Here is a 17,384-nt window from a genome sequence, read left to right on the forward strand (position 1 = left end):
TGGTAAAATTTTAGTACATATATTAAAAACGCATCGTTTTTTCTAATTGAATTAAGTGTTAGTGCTATCATACTGCGTGCCTTATGAAACATATCACATATAGATTCAATCTAGACAATTCGAAAACTTCAACGGTAAGATTCAGAGACTTATAACATATAAAACGGATAAAATCTTTATAAAGCACGTAAATAAATAATTATAATTTAAACACTAAAACTACAATGATTCGTACCAATTAGGTTGATCTCCTGTAGGTGTTTGGAACAAATTATACCTTTAGGAAGGAATCAATCAATATTTCGAATGTATTTACGATTTTTTCTAAATTTTTCAAAGCCTTAAAGTGAAGTGTCCCATCAGCTAGTTATCAAGTATTTTTACCTACCTTCAAACTTTTCATTCTCATGCTTCTCACGCGATTAGTAACGTCTAGCTTCTGCACTCCTAGTAACTCATTAGATTTTTGGGGTTAATTCAAAGTCGAGACTTCCGTAAGACTCCAAGTTTTTGGACACACGAGATTCCTGATGCCATGACTCACAGACGCCGCTAAGCATGACTGACGACTCCCATGCCTCAGCTTGACATCAGACGTCTCGATGGTTATGGTTAGACAGAAACGTCTCGATGGTTATGGCACTGAGTTACATACTTCATATATTTAATAAATTTTTGTCAAATGTTAGAAATAAAATGTTGGCATCAAATTATTAGCTTTTACGGATATAAACGTGATAGATTGTTAATATTATTGAACTTTGTTCCGCTGTCTCAATAACCGCTGAAAAGCAGTCGATGTTGTAAATTCAAACTTAAGTCCGTTAGAAAGGTTTTAATATTGTTTTTGTTGCACGTACGTCGACGACTGTATCTAACCTATGTCAGGAACTAATATAGTGGAGTTTGTCACAATAAAACAATTCATAATTAAATGCTTTTTATTTACATTGGTCCAGCAACATTCACTTGTATTTAATTAAATACATATAAAAATCTTCTAAGGCATACAGACAGCCAATTACAAATTAAAGTTCCCCTAATGGGACATGGGGCAGACATTTCTGCTTAATTGATCATTTAAATAATCGATGGATGTCGATCCCCGTACCTTAAACGCTGTGCGCTAATAGTTTCTGTCTAACAGTTGCTTAAAATAACTCGCACACATTTATATTGGTTATTTCCGTTTTTAACCTATAAATAAATAATTAAAAATAACAAGTGTAAAACAAAATTACTTTTTCATACATGAAAATTAAAATTAACAAACATTCTAATACATAATAAATAGTTCTATAACTAACAGATTATATTAGTAAATAAATTTTTCAAGCTCAAAATACGTTTTAAAGCACCCAATTTCGAATAAATTTTAACTTCACAAAAAAAACAGCTCATTTTAATGAAACATAATAGTTTTATATAAAATGATAAGTATTTTCTTATCAAATATGATAAACAAAGTATTTCTGTGTAAAGTGAAAAACAAACATGAAGTATTTTTGTATTATCCTTTCTATACTAAATAGAAACGACATTAAATAACAGAAAAATGTCTAGTTTTCAATGTTTTGACATAGGTTGAGTTTAGATAAATTAAAAACAAATACAACAAATTGGTAGCTTACATTATCCAGTCTCAGAAGATACTATCTTGTACTTTTTTTTTAAATATAACTAAAGACAAAATATAAAATTACACATTTACAGTTTTACAAGATTTAAATATTTGTATGTATATAATTTTTTTTAATTTGAATTTAAATAAAACTAATTTCATTTAAACCGGTCACGGGTTAAGTTAAATGTCATCGCAGTGACGGCGCCATCTATTTTATCAAACGTTAAAATTAAAAAAGGTTTACATCTTATAAAACAGCTATTTAAGTTTCATAGAAAAACACTTTTTCCTTTTAGGTACAGAAATAAGATGTAACCGCTAACTTTTCCCGCCAGCGGTGCAACAAAAAGCTACCGGGTTTGAGGGTGAAACTTCTGCGGTTAACGCAAAACGGCTGTATACCCTCAAATTAAGCAATAATTATATTACATCCATATTGAGATCTCATAATCAGTGTATTTCGTGCATTGTGATTATAGTGTTTTTTTAATTCATCTCCGTAAATCGACCAATTCCACGGACGACGCGTTATCTATCTTTATATGTGATACATTCTGTAATTAAAAATTTAAATTTTATTAAAACCAATAACTTCTACATAAAAATATATGGATTTCCTAACAAAATTACATTTTTTTAGGAATCCAAATTATTACGTCACTCTTCAAATATAGTGCTATTCATTTTACCTTTTCTTGTATGACTTTGCAACCTAAGTTCTGTCTGGGAATATAACCTAGGATTTTTCAATTAAACCGCGATATTAATAATTTTAACTTTTGCTACAAAATGATTGTTAAAATTAGTTACGGTTAACTGGAATCAAACTGTTTTTAGCAGAAAGACCGGCCCGGATGGAAATATCCTTTGTGTTCATTTATTTAATTTTATTTTTCGCCTGTTTTTTGTTATTCTGATACACATAAATAATGTGTAAATATAGTGTTATTATTATTACACTCTACACTCTAAAGAGGAATGATTTGATTTTAAAAATTATTTCACCAATATAAAGCTATGTTACTAGTAATATATCAACAGGAGTGGAGTATCAATGGAAAATGAAAAACCGGGAACAGTTATTTCCTCTAAGTTAGAGGGTGCTTATTCGAGATCGAACTCAGGATTAAGACGAATTGAGACATTTTTAAAATAGTCCATTTATTGAAATTTTAGCCTAATAGCTTGAACGTACACCCCTCCCCTCTGAGATCGTGCGTTCGTATCACAGACAGTTCGAAAAAGATAGAGGAAACCGGCGTGTCTCACTCAAAAATCCGCCAGGTTGATTAGAAAAGAATGACCACGAAACAGATATGGAAACAGGTCCATACCTAAAAGATTTTCATTTAATTAGCTTTTAACTTACATAAAAGAGGGGTGGATCATTCGAATGTGGATGAAAGCCCGTCTGCCTGCAATTAGCGATATACTTCATTCCGTGATCTGGCGTTAACGCGAAATATCCAGTCCTGAAATTCACAAATTAACTTTTAACTCAGATTTCCTTTGAACATGGACCAACTGCTGACTTTTTTTTTTTTTTTTTTTTTTTTTTTTTTTTTTTTTTTTTTTTTTTTTTTTTTTTACTTGGGGAAATGCATTGCGCATACCCCACCGCGGTGCGACTGCTTAGTGCGGGAGGGTTATGTGGGACTCGCGAATGTGCATACCCACTAAAACCCCAAGGCGCCACCAACAATCGCCTTAGGAGGGATGCGGTAACAGCAGAGCCTTATCCGCTTCCCGACATGCGATGCGGCGGTTGTGTCCGCCTCTCCCCGCCCATTGTTGATTTGTGAAGATACTTGACACAGCAAGTATCCTTCACAGATCGGGCCATACGCTTTTAGGAATAGCTAGGGGAGATCGGGTCCAGTGCTTGCAGGGATGGATCACCATCCCTTCTTTTGAACGCATGGACCCCTGCTTCCCCGCTTGGGCACTCTTTAGGTGGCGAGGATTTGACGGGCCTGCGGTTTCTTTCGCCGCCGCGGACGGGTTCCGGGACAAAGCTCCCTGGTTCTTCCCGCTTCTTCTTTGACTTTCATGACCGACTCGCAGAAATTGTAGAAGATTTTCCACGAGCCGTCATTTCCTGCGTTCAATATGGCTTTCACTACGTTTGGCAGAATTGCGTCCTCGCCCTGGAGGGCATCTAACAAAGGTCTCCTTTCCGCTTCCCATGCTGGGCAGTCCCTAAGTGTATGCAGGGCGTCGTCCCGGCTGTCTCCGACACAGTGGTGACAGGTTGGTGACTCCTCACACCCTACTACTTTGTGCAGATAGCTACCAAAACATCCGTGTCCGGGCAGCATCTGCACAAGTCGATAGCTGAGGTGACCCCAGCGCCTCTTTACCCAAAGTTGAAGCAAAGGTCTGAGGGCTTCGGTAGTATATTTACCGGCACTCGCATCCGCCAGCTCTCTTTCCCACTCTACTAACAATTCCTGGTCTTCTAAGGCTCGCCACGCGTTTAATTGTTCCAGTGTGGGGTTATCCCCTTTTTCCCGAGCTTCGGCCCTCCTCCAATATACTTCGCTAAAAGCAGCCGCATCGAGATGCCATGGCGCGGTACCGGCTATAACACACACTGCGTCATAAGACACAGTGCGGTACGCCCTCGCAACCCTGGCAGCGACCACTCGCTGCGACTGTCTGAGTATTGTGCGATTGTACCCGGTCAGTTTGTCGGCCCATATGGGACACCCGTACAGTGCTTTTGCCCGGATCGCATTTGCGTATAAGAGGCGACAGCTCCCACTCGGCCCGCCGAGGTTTGGCATTATGCGCGAGAGCATGTTTGCGGTGGCGGTGAGCTTAGGGGCAAGTGCCACGAAGTGTGGTCTGAAAGTCCACCGTGGGTCAAGAATCAGCCCAAGGTATTTGAGCGTAGTACCGACCCGGATAGCTACTCCGCCGACGATGATGTCTACGTCTTGAGGTGGAGCTTTTCTGTGGCCGTAGAAGCATATAGCTTCTGATTTCTGAAGGGCGACAACAAGGCCGAGCTTCTTGATTTCAGAAACCACCCGAGCTACTCCAGCTGTCGCTCGGAGGCGCGCTTCCTTAAAATCTTCTCCAATAGCGACCACGAGGGTGTCGTCTGCATAGCATATAGTTGACACTCCAGGGACTAGTTTCGCTCGCAGCACCCTGTCGTAACCTATGTTCCAAAGAAGGGGGCCAAGAACCGAGCCTTGTGGGACGCCGCACTTGATGAGGTGACTCCCTATGCCATTTTGTTTCGGGAAGATAACACGGCGGCCGTTGAGGTACGATGCTACACATTTTCTTATATAGGCCGGTAAGCCGTGGTGGCGAAGGCCGTCCGCGATACAGTCCCATGGCAAGGAATTGAAAGCGTTCGCGATGTCTAACGATACCGCGAAAACCACTCTGCCCCGTGACACCTGCTCCTCGCAGACGCTTCGCAGGCGCGCAATTGCGTCGATCGTTGACCTATGTTTCCGGAAGCCAAATTGAGCCTCATGTATGTTTGGTCCTATAGTTTCCAAATGATTGTAAATCCGACCGGCAATAATACGCTCGAAGAGCTTGCCGGCTTCATCTAGGAGAACTATAGGTCGATACGCTGATGGTGACTCTGTAGGTTTTCCACCTTTTTTTAGAAGAACTAGCAACCCAGTCTTCCATGTCGACGGAAAGAGGCCATTTCTAAGACATTTCGTGAGTAGGCCTCGAAAGCGCATGTCAAGACCAGCGTCGAGGGCCAGAGCTAACACTCGTCCGTGCATGCCATCGGGACCAGGTGCAGTTTTTTTAGTGGTCATGCGTGTTATTGCTGTCTTCAGCTCCGAAGGAGATACTTCAGACACTGTGACACTGTGTTCCGTGGTCGTCTCATGTGGGGAGCTCAGGGCGTCGCGTTCAGGAAAAAGTTCCGCAACCACTGTGCTGAGCAGTTCCGGCTCCATGTTTTTCGTGAGTGGCGGGGCCCACGAGCGCAGCTTGTTTGTGACAATCTGATACGGGCGTCCCCAGGGATCCCGCTCCAGGGTGTCAAGCAGTTCTTGCCATGCTTTCTTTTTTGCTTCGGCGATACCTATTCGCAGCGCCAGTTTTGCATCTCGGTATACGCTATATGCTTGTTTTTCCTCTTCTATGCGAATTGGTCGCCTTCTGCGAGTCCTGGTGTAGCCTCGACGAGCTGCTACACAAGCAATCCGCAACTGGGCGAGTTCTGCCGACCACCAGAATACACTGGTCCGGTGAGCTCCAGGGCGTCTTCTTTGCATTGCAGCATCCGCGATGCAAGTCATTGCGCCACGAAACCACTCTGCCTCTTCCTCTGGATCTACGGAGGCTGGGATCGGGCACCAGGCCTGCACAATCGTAGCCAATTCCGCCTGTTCCTTGTTAAGACTCCCAAGTGCCCATTTTGGGCCCAGTTCTGACGGGTCCGAGCTAGGATTGGCCGACGGAGAGAGAGTGCGGAAGCGGATATACCGGTGGTCCGAAAGCGTCTCAACCCCCGTCAGGACCTCCCAGTCCTGAATACGGCACGAAAGATGGGGGCTCGTGAACGTCACATCCACAATAGATTCTCCGTTTGTTCGAACACACGTAGCTTCAGAGCCCCTGTTAGCCACTACCAAACAATGCGCTGCTGCCCAGTCCACCAACGCTTTTCCTCGTGGGCTGGACACCTGTGAACCCCAGGCCACAGACTTTGCATTCAGATCCCCAGCGATGACTAAATGTCTCGGATGGCTCCATTGCACCAGGCTTCCCAGTTCGTTTAGGAAGGCCTCAAATTCAGCCAGCGAGCGATTGGGGGAGAAGTAGGTACTCGCGATACACATTTTGCTACCCAACTTTGCTGCCACATAGCCGTGGCCTTTTCGAACTGGACCAATGCAGGGCGAGCCATCTGCCGGTGTAACGATAATTGCGGCCAGACCGTCGAGGTCGCCAACCCAGTTCGCTTTTTCGGGTATTGAGTAGGGCTCGGAAATTATACCAACGTTGATATTCCACTGCGCTAGACTCTGGTACAGTAGGTCTTGTGCAGCAGCGCAGTGGTTTAGGTTGCTCTGAAGAAACCGTAGGGCCATGTTAATTTGCTGCGGTTTCTATGACCTCCATACGCGCATTGTTGCGCGGAGACTTTGCGGGCGTCTTTTTTTTAGGTGACGAGCGGCGCCTGGGTACCCTCACACTGGGAGCTGTGCAGCTGTTGCCACCTAGCCTGTGATCCGCTTTCCTACCGGCCTCGTCGCAGAGTAGGCACTTGGGTTTTTCACTGCAGGAGGCTGCCCTGTGACCGGCTTGACCACAGCGAAAACACAGTTGGCTACGATCAGTATCGGACATGCAGCGGCTAGCTACGTGCCCGATTTGTAAGCAGCGAAAACACCGTAGCTCTCTTGGCTTTGCAACACTAATATTTGCCGCAACCCATCCGACAAAGAAACGCCCCGCTAAGAGTTTTTTGGCGGCCGTTACGGGGCAGTTAGCCCACGCTGCACCAAGACCCGATTTATCTTGTCGTATACGGCTGATCCTTATTTGATCAGCCGGGCACTCTCCCTTCGCCGCAATCGCCTCGCGCAATTCATCCGCTGTAATAGAGTCGTCCAGGCCAGAGATGCGGACATCGGCGCATCGGACGGGCCGTGTAATCTTGATTCCGCTGTCACTCAGTACTGTTTTGAGTCGGTTGGCTAAGGTATCGGCTTTTTCCCCACTGCCGGCTCCGGGGATCTGAATTATCGTGGCTCCTGTTGCCGCTCGGCGAAACTTAACGCCCTCAATTCCAGCCTCCTTCAGATCTATTTTAGCCCGTGCTTCTTTTAGGGCAGCGGCGTAGGTAACACCCTTAGCTTCAGCGTCTTTAGACAAAGTGAGCACAATTGCAGCGGTACGAGGTGCCTTTAGCTTGGGCAGTGTCCTGGGTGGGGGCTTTTCAGCCTTCGATGTTGCCGACTTTGGAGCTCTCACATTTTTTTGCGTCGCCTTTGCCGCCTTTTGCCTTTTTTTAGTAACCATCGTCCAATTTTCTTCATTGGTGGTGGTCAGCGAGGGCCAGGAGTGTGGCAATACAATGGCACTAGCGGGAGAGGAGACAGGTGTATTTCTTTCAAACATTTCCATCCTCGGCGCGTTTGCCAAACGGTTTTGCTCATTATTTCCAACGGCAAGCGTCTGCACGGTTGCCTTTCCCCGTTTTGTTTTCGAAGCTGCAGCTGACATCGGTGATTTGGAAGGTGGTTTCGCCTTACCTTTTTTGCTCTTTTTACTCTCAGTCGGAAGGGGAAGGGCTGGCGTCTCCAAGTTGGGCCTTGACCCGAGATCCTTAAATTGCGCATTGATATGCTCACCTACCTGTCGGAGGATCCGAGCCTCCAGTTCGTCTACATTAACAGCTGGGTGGTCCTTCGGAGCTTGCAAGATCGACCTCAGCTCGCGCATTTCGCCTTGTAGTAAATTAAGTTGTGCACGGAGGCGTTCATTTTCTAGCTGCAGAGCTCGAGTTTCATCCGACAGCGTTTGCACGGCCAGATTATCAGCATCCGTTCTGATTGCTACAACTGCCTTTTTAAGAGCGGCTACAAAGGTACCTTTTAGGTTCATAGAACACCTGGCCACTTTTTCTACGGCAGCCAGGTTTTCTTCGATGCGTCTTCTGGCGTTTCCAACCGTACCTGTCTCAGTGGGTTTCTCGTTAAGAGCCGCGAGTTCCGCCTCGGCTTCACTTTCTCTCTCTACTCTCCGGGCTCTTTGGTATCCCGCTTTCGTGCGTTCGTGCGAAAGGATAGGGGTGTCGCTGCAGCTACTCTCCTCGTCATCCTGTCTCGTTCTCTTTCGGGGTCGCCAGAAGCGCGACTTCTCCCCTGGGGTGCAAGGAGCCTCACCTAGTCCTCGAGGACTCTGTTGATTTTGTGTCGAGCTTATGCTTAACATGGAGCTTGTTGAGTCTGAGCTCATATTGTCAGCCATGGCGAAGGTCCAAGTTGCACTTCGCACCGGTGATGGACATGAAGTGCGCTGGACGATCTCATTGCTTTCCCTTATTGCGATCTCTCCTTGTGTAGAAGGTGTTGCAAAAGCGCCTGAGCACTCATCCAACCGCCCGCTACAGTCCGTAAGCTTGTTCATTATTTCCGTATTATTGCCAGGTCGTGAGTTTTTGGGATCTATCGCATGGTCGTGGTCCGCCCCCAGAATACGATGCGGACCGGATGCCATGACCACTTGGTCATGGGAGGGATTTGACCCTCCTGGGGTAGTCTTTACTTTTCCGTTACTTTCCATGCTTTGAGGTGCTTTTAATTTTTAAGGAGGGGTAGCTCCCCTCTTTGGTGCCCTAGTGACCGGGTTTAAACCCCCCGGTCATGCATCCCATCGCCGGGAACCAAAACTTGGGATTCAGGTGACCTGTATACGGACAAAGTATACATAGAGATACACGTTGTAGTAATAATAAAAGCGCGGGTACGGCAGACCAATGTAGGCCGTGGAAGGGTCAGCCGCGCATAGGACGCACAGTATGAATAATCGTTTGTCCTCCACCTTGGCTTCGCATGCAACGAAGCAGCACAAGAACATTATACAGACGGACGTAAAACACCACTCTCCGCCAGCCCATTCAAGGGAGGAGGAAACACAGATACAAATAACACCAATACAAGTACACACCGTTGCCGGATAAAGGGAAGCGGGAAATACAAATAACGAGCACGCACACAACGCTCCACAAACCAGCCTGTTGAGGAGCAGGGAGCACATTGAGACACGAACAAGACAAAACACAAAGCGCCGAAAACGCCCGGACAGCTAAAGCGCCCTCTACCCGGCCGCATCTCGCGTGGTTCTTCTAATGAGAACCTGTCGGGAGCGGCTAATAACGTCGTGGTGGTCCCATTTGCTTTCCAGCAGCACATTCAGGCGTACGCCCCGTGCCGCCGGTACTGAGCCCTCCCGCCACGACAAGGCTGGACCCCGCGGAACTACATAGTTCCGCGGTGGGAGGGACCAACTGCTGACACTCTAACTAAAAATAACTTTATAGGTAACCCAGTCCACTTTTGATCATCAACAGAAAAGATGTTAAGTTGATTCTAAATTTGCATTTACTACTCGTTCGCAAGTCAAGGGCGTAGAGCGGGCAAGAAACTCATCGCCACTCTTTTTAATCGCCAAGTTTTGTCATACAAATTGTTTGAACTGGAGCAAATCAATCCCAAGGATTGGAAATACTTAAATTATCGTCAATTTTATAAAAACTTTATTAATAAATTTACGTTTGACGAGAGTTTTGAATTTATTCAAAAACTTGGCGATTAAAAAGTTTGGGGAAAGTTTCTTGCCAGTTCTTCTTGCCCGCTCTACGCCCTTAATAGCTCGTACGCACTATCGCTCGGCTTGGTCTCCTGCTTAGTTGCCTACGTTTTGGTCGCCGGCGACAAGTCGACAGTGCGCAATAGCTCTAATAGGCGAACTGGTAGTAAATGCAAATTTAGAATCAATTTAACATCTTTTCTGTTGACGTTCATAAGTGTACTTAGTTACAGATACCGGCAAACATCTTGAACATTGAACAAGAGAGTGGGGGGAAAGTTTTCGCAGCGCGGGACACAAACGATTTACCAATAACGCGATCGATACGTCACTCTCCCGCCGCCACGCAACACCGCCCCCCTCCCTGTGATACCTAAGAATCGCTTCTGCGCAGGCAAGGACATTTGTTCAAGATGTTTGCCGGTATCTGTACCTATACGAATAAAGTTATTTTGAGTTTGAGTTTATATTTACTTTACGTACTCGTTATATTTAGGTGCGCAGACTATCGCGATGGCTTCAGACATCATCAGCTGATATGAACACTGAGTGTGAAGGTCCACTGACGAGAGAAACGCCGTTTGAGTTGGGTGTGTCTGTAAATAAAATTAATTATAATCAGTTAATTCGTGAGCAGTGTGTGTTAAAAGAGGACGAATTGACAAGGATACGAAAGGGGATTGCTAGGTGGTTTGGCCATGTAGAACGGATGAATGAAAAGTAGCATATACAGGGCAACTGTGGATGATGAAGTCTGGTTGGGAGGGCCATGTCGGACCAAACCCAGGAGGTACTATTTATTTTATTTATTTATTATATACATGATCTTAGATAGAAAGAAGTTGGTGTGGTGGAAACACAAACTGGACACAGTTTTTCTGTCCACCAGATCGTCGAACATATTTAAATAATTAACTTATTACATATTACATTTAATATAACATTTTTACCATTAAACCATCAAAATTGCATAAACAACGTAATAAACCAATTGAAACATTGTCCCTCCTCAGTTAGCCAATGCAAGAAACCTGTTCTTGACGAGAATTCTCATTCTCACAGGATGTGTTCCAATATTCGAATATGAATTAAATGACGATGTCTTATTTTTGTTATGCATAATTTGTAATTGTTTGATTTATAAAGTAATTTTTTAATTTAAATTTAATATTGTTTCTTGTTATATTAGTAAATAGTGTAGCTGGTAACGAGTTTACTAGAGAAGGGACAACTTTAATGTACCCATAACCGACGAACATGCATGGTGAATGTCTTGAAAGTGGAGGAAGCAAGAGATGTATGTCAGAACCGTAGCAAGTCGAGATTCGTGGTCTCTGCCTACTCCGGCAATAAGGCTTGATAATATAAATAAATCAAGTTAATTAGTTAGTGCGGAGAGACAACCAGCGTAACAGCTACGAGATTAATTCAAAAAAATTACTATTAATTTTTTAATATTAAGTAAGCAGCCAGACTATAATGAGGTGTTGTGAGAGGGCTCGCAAATGCGTTGCCGGCCTTTTAAGAATTGGTAAGAGCGAGAAAGTTCGTGGTCGAGTCACATATAGTTATAATAATAATAAAGTCACTTAAATTCCATACTATAAAAATTACACATCAGCACAGCCTTCTGGCAGTGCGAGTGTTCATGGGCGGCGATATCACTTAACATTAGATGAGCCTCCTGCCCATGTGCCGCCGGTTACATTAAAAAAAAACTTTAGTAATTATTTCCATTTCAGGTTCCCTTTTGGGTAAAACTCGTCCTGACCTTTCTATTTGGATCTGTTGTTTGCTTCGTCAACCCCCTATATAGAAATTAATAAAACTAAAAAGAGAAATACTTACATGTATCCATCCCAAAGTAATAAGATTATGTTGGTCCTGATAGTGAAATATTTCCTCTTCATTGTTGGTGCTACAGGAATCCGATGTTCCCGTCTGCTTTGGCACTATTACGTGTGTTATCTTCAACTGATTTTGTTCCTAAAATGGTACACATATGACAGATATTACGATCGCTAAGACCGTTAGCTTTTAATATGAAATCGGTGGGTATGGTAGGGATATGTTTGTATATGTACCTAACACGGTCAATGTGCTCTCATTAAGACGATGACGACACACTTTAAATATGTGAATGGGCTATTTGATCTTACCATTTCAGATTATTTATTAGACTATAGAACTTACAAATTGTTATTTAATTCTGTTATTTGTTCACTGTGTTAGCTTTGCAACGACGGTGTTTGGCGTATTCGCTGCAATGAAGAACTTTATAACATCCTAGACGACGCCAACATCATCCAATTCATAAAGTGCAACAGACTCAAGCGGCTGGGACATGTGCACCGAATGACCTTACTGAACTCACAACCCGGTGGTAAGAGAAACCCCGGTAGACCGAGGTTGCGTTGGTGGGATGGAGTTGTTTAGGATCTCGTAATTGGACGCGGGAAGCACTGGATAGATTGCGATGGAGAAGTGTACTTGAGGAGACTAAGGCCCACAAGAGGCTCTATAACCTTTGATGTTTAAGATGATGAGACAAGATGGCGTCGCACTCCATACCATGCAAAACGTCAAGTTTTTTAAAGTCAACATCGATTCGACTAAGAAGTCACGTGACGCATAAAAAACAATATATTTATTTATAGATATGTATTTTGATAAATTAATGATTTAACAGTTATTTTACTCCATAAAGCTTCTTAAAACCCTGTTTTATATTACTCTCAACATTTCTTTTTTTCATACTGTCCAAAGCCATTATAGAAAAATTTAATTACATTTAGAGATTTAATTACATCCTACATTATAATTAATTATCAGCTAAACGACCCAGCGATCTTTGTATCGCAAAATTAATGAGGTTGAAATTATTTACTAAATTTAGTTTAAATAAAATGGTTACAAATATATTTTAGTTAATAATTTGAAAGCGCTTACCCATAAAATCTAAAATGGTAGTTTTGGTAGAATTAACCGAGCTCTTTAGTTTCATACATTCAAAAATAATAATATAATATTCTCGTTTCCGAGAAAGTCCAATTGGTCGACATCACTTATATTTTTTATAGGTAAGAGTTGTGTCACTTAGTTTTAAGAACTAAATTTACATTTACTACCAGTTCGCAAGTCAAGGGCGTAGAGCGGGTAAGAAGAACTGGCAAGAAACTTTCTGCCACTCTTTTTAATCACCAAGTATTGTCATACAAATTGTTTGAACTGGAGCAAATCAATCCCAAGGATTAGGATCATTTAAGTATTACTCAAATTTATAAAACGCTTTATTGATTAATTTCCGTTTAACGAGGGCTTTGAATTTATTTAGTGATAATACTCTAATTTCGCTTGGGAGTTTGTTGTAAAAACGAATACATTTTCGTTTATATTTTTTTGTACATACAACAAGGCTTCAAGAATATATTGACCAGATAGTGTCATAATATTTAATTCCTTAAACTTATTCCGTACCGACTCCCTCGGAGAAACACAACAAATACCCCGTTATGTTAGTAATAAGATTGTTTTATGATTAAATACAGTTGACACTTCGTTCCGAACAAAGCGTTTCATTTATTTGAAAATCCCTCCAACAACCGCCACCAAATATAACTAGTGTCAGAATTATTTATTAAGATTTAACGGTCTAACTTACCAACTTTCCAGCCAGTATGCCGCAAAGTTCAATATTTTTTGCTGTGTTGGCAGCGGCTATGACTAGGAATTTGCTGAGTAAAGTTGCCGGTACAACAACGGTTCGTAGACCGCCAGACATTGGCAACAATGATTGATATTCATCCCTGTAAACAAGATAGAGTTAAGAATATAAATTTACCAATATTAACAAAAAATTTTAAAAATCTCATAAAAAATACCCAAAATTTAAGACCAAACCATGCTGTCTTCTCAAAAATTAAATTATTACACATCAGTCTCATAAATTATAAAAGCTTTTTTAACATTTGCTTATTCCTACAATCAATGCTCATTGACGACTCATTGGTCTAGTGGTTAGTACCCCTGACTGCGAAGCCATGGGTCCCGGGTTCGATCCCCGGCTGAGACGAACATCGATGTGATGAGCATTATGTGTTGTGCTTAGGTCTTGGGTGTTTAAATATGTATTTATATGTCTATTTATCTATAATATGTATGTATATCTGTTGCCTAGTACTCATAACACAAGCTTCACCAGCTTAGCATGGGACTAGGTCAATTGGTGTGAATTGTCTTTAAAAAAAACAAAGAAACTATAATTTAAATATAGTTTTTTCAATAAAAAAAAATATATATTGACTAAATGGTGTAGCATAACGAGCTTTCATATTATTAGTGAAGCCACTAGGCCAACACTGCTTATTATTGTTATATATTGTAACTTAACAAATATTAATAATTTATTTCTATGTTTATTAACAATAACAATCAAATGACAGAGGTTCTACAATTTATATAAAATGTTAACCTTTCCTAAAATTAATTTTTAAACACACATTATAGATATATCAAATATACTGTAACATCATGTCCATGAAAGAAATAAAGATTGTTTTTATTTATTTATAGACAATATCGCCTCCAGGACTCATATTAATGCAAGGCATATAACATGGAGAACCTGTGTGAACCAATCCGAGTATTATAAAATACTCAATAATTAGTTCACATTGGAACAGAAGACCAACAGAACCTATAATTAAAAGGATATAAAAATCTATTTGACACAAGCATTGTTATATAAAAAGTGTACAAACTGTAGAGGCTTAGATGGGGGTATCAGCGGTGGAACTGGGCTATAGTGATGGGCTGGAGCCCTAGGTGGTTCACTGGCGAAGTCATCAGGATATAAAACACCATCCACTGGTGGTGCACTTGGGTTTACTGCCCAGTTAGTCTGCAAGAAGAATTTATTTCAAAATGAATGTAAAGGCATTATCTAATATACATATATAATTCTCGTGTCGCGGTGTTTGTAGTTAAACTCCTCCGAAACGGCTTGACCGATTCTCATGAAAATTTGTGTGCATATTGGGTATGTCTGAGAATCGGACAACATCTATTTTTCATCCCCCTAAATGTTAAGGGTAGTCCACCCATTTTTTATAATACAGCATTAAAAAATACATACAACCCCTAACTTTCACCCCTCTACGATCAATCCCTATTTTTTTATTATAAATTATATACTTGGCAAAACGATGTTTGCCCGATCAGCTAGTATTCTATAAAATTCCAAGTTTTATATTGAAAGCACAGTTGTTAATTATTATATTGGCATCAAAAATAGACACTAAAATATGCCATTTGCTCTGCTGAGGGCTTCAGGGACCAGCATTATTGCTAAGTGCAGATAAACAAATCAGAGGCGCTATAACTTCTAAGTCTTGGTTTAAGATTTCTGAATCTGTTTTGTGATCAATTTTGTTTTAATGAGGCAAGTAGGTGATCAGACTTCTATGTTTTATTCTCAGGAACAGAAGAATGTGTCAGCAAATGCCACAGATTTTTGGCCAAACATCATCTTCAGTGAATCACAGAGCTGTGAGAAAGTTACATCCGTTGAAGTTCAGTTACATAATAGCCCAGGTGTGTGCATACATACTAGTAGATAGCAAATAATATCAAGTTTGTATCCTCTGCTAAACTTTCTAAATAAATATTACATACTGTGGGTGTCAAATGTGGTTTATTCCCATCTTGTTTATTCTCATCTGCTTGAAGTCTTAGAGCTAATTTTTCATCTTCCTTTTCTTGTAACTTCCTTGCCTCTTCTTCAACTTTTTTCTTTGCCTGCAAGTTAAAAACAAATTTCTGTGATTATTTTTAATATTAAGTTTGAAAAATTCAGATACATTCATTACAACAAAATTTTTGTTCAAAAATATTGCATCAAATGATAATATGCAATATCTAAACTTCTCTTCTCACATTAACTGAATGCCATTGGCATTTTCAACTTACCTTATTTTTTTTATAAAGAACATGTTCATTAGCATATTGTTCTAGAAGTTTTTGCTTCAGCTTCTCAGCTTTTGGCATAACTTCCTTTAGTTTAGTTTGGTTGACAGACTTGACATCAGCAGGCACTAAACTATAATCGGGATGTTTTCGAATTTTTTCCAAAAATAATGTCATAAATTTCATGTACAATATATAAGCATTTTCTAGACTGCCCTCAGCAAGATAGACATTGGCCATTCTGACCATTTCAAGGCCTGAGCGATAATATCTGAAAATTATAAATGTTATTGAAATATGTGCAACTCTATATGCTATTTTCAAAAATATGTGGGCTTAGAATAACCTGCGTGAAAGCTCAGCAAGAGCTAAGTCTTTAAGGTTTGTTTCTTAAAAGTCTCATTACTCATTTAATCCCAATAACATTTTAAAAAATTAGCTTTTATTAAAATGTAAAAGTTGATTACTTTTATATTTTATATATAATATACTATTTAAATTACTTACAGAACAAATAAAAATGTGTATACAACTGGCTACCTATAAAAGCCTTTAATTTATATTAGATATTTTTTACCTTCTAGGTGGTACATTCGGATCTACTTCAACCATCGCTCCATAGTTCGCTAATTGTTTAACCCTAAATGCAGGCTCAAGTGCAGCCAGATTTGTTTCTCGTTTTTCAGAGGATTGCATTTTGTTTATTTAATATAATATCTCAAATACTGTAATGGTTACTTGACAACCAACCAGAAATAAAAATAATGTTAAATTTTAGCACTACTTATATTAATTACTCTTAACTGTATTCTTAAATCTCATTTCATCAATTCAAAGTCAATTACCTGAAAATAGACACAACAAAACAATATAATAATTTTCCTCATATAACATATTTGAAATTTTTAGATACTACAGACTAGGAAGTAGGAGCTAGAAGTTAAAAATAAACTTGACACTTAACAGTGACATTGACGATAGAGCCAATATAGAACACGAACGAAACCATAGAAATTAGAAACAAAAAGTGTGTAAAAAAAAAGGGTGCGTGTACTTATGTACGCGCGTAAGAAGTTATACTTCTTTGGCATTATTAAAAATAGTTTTTGATTGCATGCAAATAATTAATTACAATTAATTAATCAAAGACTGGAAAAGGAGTCATTATAGTCAATAAAGTTCAGTTTACATTTGAAAAATTAAATAAATAAATTTTTATTTATTTTATTTACTATTATTTATTAACACTTCGTTGCATATACACTAATATAGTACAATAATTGACATGATTAAATAAATAGGAGAGCAACTGGCGGCCCTATCGCTTTCGAGCGATCTCTTCCAGGCAACCACTGTGAGAAAGTTAAAAAAAATTAAGTGTTAAATTACATAAGGTAGGTAAGAAGTGCAAAAATACATGAATTACATATATAGTTGTAATTGTTCAGAAAAAGAAACTAAACAGGAACAAAAAACAAACTAAACTAATAAA

At 40.5% G+C, this 17,384-nt stretch overlaps 1 protein-coding gene across 1 annotated transcript; it reads right to left on the bottom strand.

Moving 5' to 3' along the window:
• Window positions 1–1,448: 1,448 nt before the first annotated feature.
• LOC125063583 (STAM-binding protein) lies at window positions 1,449–16,784 on the bottom strand. The gene is made up of 10 exons (XM_047670088.1): window positions 16,738–16,784; window positions 16,470–16,629; window positions 15,896–16,163; window positions 15,602–15,724; window positions 14,689–14,828; window positions 13,590–13,734; window positions 11,777–11,914; window positions 10,412–10,524; window positions 2,994–3,096; window positions 1,449–2,178 (listed from the first exon to the last, which is right to left on the bottom strand). The coding sequence occupies exons 2-10, from the start codon at window positions 16,586–16,588 to the stop codon at window positions 2,116–2,118; spliced, it is 1,212 nt and encodes a 403-aa protein (XP_047526044.1). The 5' UTR covers window positions 16,589–16,629; window positions 16,738–16,784; the 3' UTR covers window positions 1,449–2,115.
• Window positions 16,785–17,384: the final 600 nt, after the last annotated feature.

Source organism: Pieris napi, chromosome 3 (assembly GCF_905475465.1).
Source record: "Pieris napi chromosome 3, ilPieNapi1.2, whole genome shotgun sequence".
Classification (NCBI taxonomy): Eukaryota; Metazoa; Arthropoda; class Insecta; order Lepidoptera; family Pieridae; genus Pieris; species Pieris napi.